This window comes from Elephantulus edwardii, unplaced genomic scaffold, assembly GCF_000299155.1.
Source record: "Elephantulus edwardii isolate Elephantulus edwardi_28Jun2011 unplaced genomic scaffold, EleEdw1.0 scaffold00101, whole genome shotgun sequence".
In the NCBI taxonomy this organism is placed as follows: domain Eukaryota; kingdom Metazoa; phylum Chordata; class Mammalia; order Macroscelidea; family Macroscelididae; genus Elephantulus; species Elephantulus edwardii.
The window spans coordinates 8,733,410-8,738,747 of NW_006399851.1; the positions used below are offsets into that span (position 1 = coordinate 8,733,410).

The following is a 5,338-nucleotide window of genomic DNA, read 5'->3' on the forward strand; positions in this document are numbered from 1 at the left end:
TTGCTATGATGCTGAGTGGGTTTCAGCAGAGTTTCCAGATGGAAAGTGACAAGGGACTGGCGATCTGAAAATCAGACTGAGACTGTGAGAGCCCTATGAGTGAAAGCAGGAAGTTCCAAAACCAATTGTGTTGGTGGCACAGAAATTTGGTAACAATATGTTCATTGTGCATGGAGTCACCATGAGTCAGACCAAGTGGATGATAGCCAACAACCACCTGAGTAAAAGCTCCGTGGATGCTGATGCCACTGGTCTGGGAACCCCATTCTGGTGTCACTCCTGTAGTGACTCAGTGGTACATGACAGCAACAATAACAAACAGCCAGGTGTGTGTCAGAATTCAAATTGAGAAAGCTAACAGGTGAAGAGGACAAATGCTTTGAGAATGTGTTGTTCTAGATATTTCTAAGGACATGATTATATATTAATAGATCTGTATAAATATGACTATTTTCTAATTGAGTCTTTCTGTTTGTATCTTTGATTTTGTAAAAAGTCCACCTCAAGAATTAAAACTGCAAAGAGAACCTGATGCGCCCTCTCCAGGTCATCCCCAGACAGCTCGTTTCCCGGCTGTATTGTGGACTGAAGTCTCCAGCCTCTGCACAAACAACAATTTGCCCAACAATGGCTCGTCCAAGTTCAAGTAAGTCGTTCCTGCTCTGCCATCTCTTCTGCTCTAAGACAATCTGAAGTATTTGAACAGCCTCACATTTTGAAAAGATGGTCTTGAAGTAGCTAGCTGGGCAATATTTTTTTTAAATATTTAAAATAGAAAAAAATTTTCATATTAAAAATTATAGTTTTAAAAAAGTTAATGTTTATGTTTAAACGTTATGTTTAATTAAACATTTACTTTAATATCAAATTTTATATTTAAGTTAAATGTCAGTGTAATCTCTGAGAAGTGATTCAAGCCTGACAAGTGTTCGAGCTTGACGACTCCATTGTAAGCCATATGCCCTCATTTCGCTCAATAGATGGTACTTTTTATGGAATGAATTGCTGGGTAAGGTCATGCTATAGGCCTGATCTGCTGTGAAGTTGGTGCCAGTGTTGTCACGATGCAGTGCTAATGGCTGCCTGGCATATGCACAATTCATCCTATGTTGTTAAGAGGTGAATGTTGCTCATCTTAACTTGGTATTCATTCCAACTCTCAGCTTATTGTAGACCAGGCCATCACCTGGCAGTGCCTTGAATTATCTCTCTTTCTTTCCCATTACCATGGAGTTGGACCTAACTCATAGTTGACCTTCCAGTGGGTTTTTGGAGGCTGTAAATTACCCAGGAGGATTTGCCTCTTTTTCTCCTCTGAAGCTGCTGGATTTGAACTTCCAGAAAACAATGGCCTTTGAGTTAGCAGTACAACTCCCTATGAAAACCACCTGAGCTCCTAGCGGTTTGAGCAGTAAATCATAAAATTGAACATCTGCCAGAGAGTACTAGAGAATAATAACATCAGCAAATAGCATGCTACAGTACTGGATACATACATATTACTAATAATGTACCACAAAAGAGAAACAACAAAAACCAAAACTAGATACTCCTAAGTGCTGTTTGTCATAGCTCAAATATGTCGTAAATTGGGGAGTTTTTGTATACATTTTTAAAAAAAACACCACAACAAACCATTTCAATATGTAAGAGTTTTAAAAAATTGTTAATGGCATAATTTACTTTTTTAAAATACTTGATCCTCAAAATGCAATGTGTATTTTACATTTACAGCAAAACTCGGTTCAAACAAGCACGTTACAAGTGTCCAGTAGCTACATGTGGTGAGAGTGCTGGGCAAGGTCTTGGAGAAAGCCAGTTTGTCCTCTCCCCGTGAGACAGGCCCCTTTCAGATCTGATCTCTTCATTACTAATTGAAGCCCATTTGAGACAGTTTGTGAATTCTCTCAGAAGATTTATAGTTGAACGTACCACACATGACTTATTGAGCTCTGGAGACACAGTCCATGGGAGTCATGTTGCTAACCAAAGTCCCCATCATTCTGGTGGCTCAAATCCACCAACTATATGGAGGGAGAAAGATGGACAATGTCCTCCCATGCAATTTACAGCCTCAGAAAGCCTGCTGGAGGGTCAGTTCAATAGCAATGACGTTGTGGTGGTTGTTGTTGTTATGTGCTGTTGAGTCGCCTGCGACTCATAGCAACCCTATGTACAACGACCCTAAACTCTGCCAATCGCATCTCTGACACACCCATCTCAATTACCCCAGTCACTGAATCAATCCACCTCATGATTAATTTCTATTTTTTTTCCTGTGATATGAAGGAAAGTTTACAGAACAAATTGGTTTTTCATCCACTCATTTATGCAGACTGTTTTATAACATTAATGTCAATACCCATAATGTAATCACACTTTCCCCAATTCTTCCCTGTAATTCTCATTTTCACTAATTCTTCCATCCTCCCACTTTTTGCCTGCTGGATTTGATCCTTGTGATTTGTATTCTAAAGCCCTTTCCTCTGGACAGGTAAGGAAACCTGGCACCTGCCCTACAGAGTAAATAAGTACAGGAATAAATGTCCTGCTACTGGACAGAGATAATTTGTTATTTCAGCCAACAAAAATCTCCACGTTACCATGTCTGAGCCCTTAGAGTGAACATAGAGTCTATTAAGTGCTAGAGTCTTTATCCTTTATTTGAGTATCTGATGAGAAAGTCTGTGGAGAGTTGTGCTACTAATTCAAAAGCCATTCCTCTCTGATGGCTTGAATCCACCAGCATTTCCTTGGGAGAAAGACAGACGTCCTTCTCTCATGCAGTTTCCAGCCTCAGAAACCCAGTGGAGGGCAGCCGAGAGTCAGTTCTGACTCCACAGTAGTGAGTCTGAGTTAGTGAAATGATTGGGGGGGTGGGGTGGGGGGGTACGCTGCTGAGCATTGTTTCACTCTCATTTTGAAAGCACATACAGAGAACTCTTTTGGCTTCATTTCCAGCTTTTGGATGACTTTTGATAATTTTTCCTAATTCCATGCATCTGCTCAAGCCTAGTAACCCCCTTCCCATTTTGCTCAACCTCAAGAGCTGAATGTTTGGGTGATAAGAATGGTTGAGTCGCTTGGCTGCTAACAGAGAGCTGGAGGTTCAAGTTCACTCAGAAGTGCCTGGGAAGAAAAGCCTGAAAATCCACATCCAAAACAGCCACTGGAAACCCTGTGGAGCACAGTTCTACTCTGACACACATGGGGTCCCTCAAGTCAAAATTGACTGGATGGCAAGTAGTTTGAGTGGTTTTGTTTGTTTTCAGGAGCTGAAAATAACCACCAAACCTATTGTTGTCGAGTTGGCCCTAGGTTTGGAACAGAACGGCCCCTTAGGCTGTAAAGCTTAGGGGAGCAGACTGCCTCTTCTTGCTCCTACCAAGCTGCTCCTGGATTTGGACCGCCATTCTGCTCAGCAACCCAATCTCTGGTGTTCACAGCTATGCAAGAAAGGCCGACAGAATCTGTTGTTGTTGTTATGTGCCATTGAGTTGCTTGTGACTCATCGCAACTCAGCAGCCCTGAAACCTGCTCTATCCTGTGCTAACTTTATTGTCTCTGACATACCTTCCCTCATTACCTCAGTCACTGAATCAATCCAGAATCTAGAGGGATTAAAAAATGTGTCCTGACCTCTTCCAGGGGTAGGCCTAATATGTTGTTGTTGTTATTGTGTACCACCAAGTCAGAACTGACCCATAGCTGACCCTCCCGCAGGTTTTCAGAAGCAGTAAGTCACACTGGAAAAGACTGCTTATCCATTATCCATGGAGCAGCTGGTACATTCAAACCAAATACATTTGTGTTGGCCACGTAATTGCTGACCTCTAAGCTCCCACTTGTGTGTTGGGGGTCACAAAATATGCAGATGTGTTTTCCTTTATTGTTGTTATGTGCTTAATCACAGCTGACCCTTCATCAGGTTTTCAGAGGCTGTAAATTGTATGGGAGGGGTATTGCTCATCTTTCTCATGTGGAGCAGCTGGTGGATTTGAACCATGTGCCTTCAGGTTGTTATTACAACTCCTTACCACTAGGCCACAAAAGCTCCTGTTTTTCTTAGTTGTTGTTAGGTGCTATGAGTCAAGTACGACTCATAGCAGCCCTATGAACAACAGGTCTGAATCCTGTGCTATCCTGTGTCATCCTCACACTTCCTGACACACTACAGTCCACTGTGGCAGTCACTGTATTAATCCACCTAGGCGAGGGTCTTCCTCTCTTTAACTGACCCTCCATCCTTCCAAATATCATGTCTCTTTTCAAGAAATAGCCCCTCCTAGCAACATGCCCACACTTTGTTGGGTCACCTTTCTTTGGGATGGGAGCACGTCCAGGGCAGCATCTGTTAGCTGAAATGTGTCAGTTGGTATACCATCTATTCCTGGGGCCTTATTTTTTTCCATTTCCTTCAAAACAGCCTGAACTTCTTCCTTCATCACCATATGCTCTTGCTCATATGTTGTTTCATGAAATTCTTCTGTGTCTGCCAATTCCTTTCGATACAGTGACTCAGTAAATGCTTTCCATCTTCTTTTAATACTTCCTGGATCATTTAATATTCTGCCTAAAGCAACAGCGCAGGAGGGGAAGACCCTCTATGAGATGGATTGATTCGGTGACTGGGGTAATTGGGATGGCTGTGTCAGAGGCAGTGCAGTTGGCGCAGGATAGAGCAGGGTTTAGGGCTGTTGTGCATAAGGTCGCTATGAGTCGCAAACGACTCGATGGCACATAACAACAACAACAACAACAACAAAGCATCTTTGATTATAACAAGGTTTGAATTTGTTCCTCAGTTCCTTGAGCTTAACAAATGCTGAGCAAGTTCAGCCCTTTTGATGTTCTGACTCCAGTTCCTTGCACATTTTATTGTAATATTTTACTTTGACATCCCATGCTGCCTTTTGAAATCTTCTATTCAGCTCTGGCTTCTCTGCACTCCAGTACAATTTTCAGAGTCTCTTCTGACATCCATTTTGGTCTTCTTTTCCTCTTTTGTCTTTGCAATGACTGTTTGCACTCTTCCTGGATGATACCCTTGATAGCCTCCGACAACTCATCTGGTCTTCGCTCATTAGTGTTCAAGCCCTCAAACCTGTTCCTGAGCTGGTTCTGAAATTCAGGTGGGATAGACTGAAAGTCATATTTTGGTTCCCATGGATTTGTTTTAATTTTCCTCAGCTTCAGCTTGAACTTGCATATGCGTAGTTGGTGGTCTGTTCCACAATCAGCTCCTGGCCTAGTTTTCACAGCTGTTATTGGGCTTCTCCAGTGGTTCTTTCCGCAGATGTAATCGATCTGATTCCTATGCATACCATTAGGTGAAATC

The 5,338-nt window shown here is 42.2% G+C and overlaps 1 protein-coding gene across 1 annotated transcript in view; it reads left to right on the forward strand.

The window, feature by feature from the left end:
* Positions 1-492: 492 nt before the first annotated feature.
* SIRT5 (sirtuin 5) overlaps positions 493-5,338 on the forward strand; it is a 38,464-nt gene continuing 33,618 nt past the window's right edge. Inside the window, exon 1 of the mRNA XM_006891634.1 lies at positions 493-646. Within this exon, the coding sequence (XP_006891696.1) occupies positions 532-646 (115 nt within the window). The 5' untranslated portion in view covers positions 493-531. The remainder of the gene's footprint in view (positions 647-5,338) is intronic.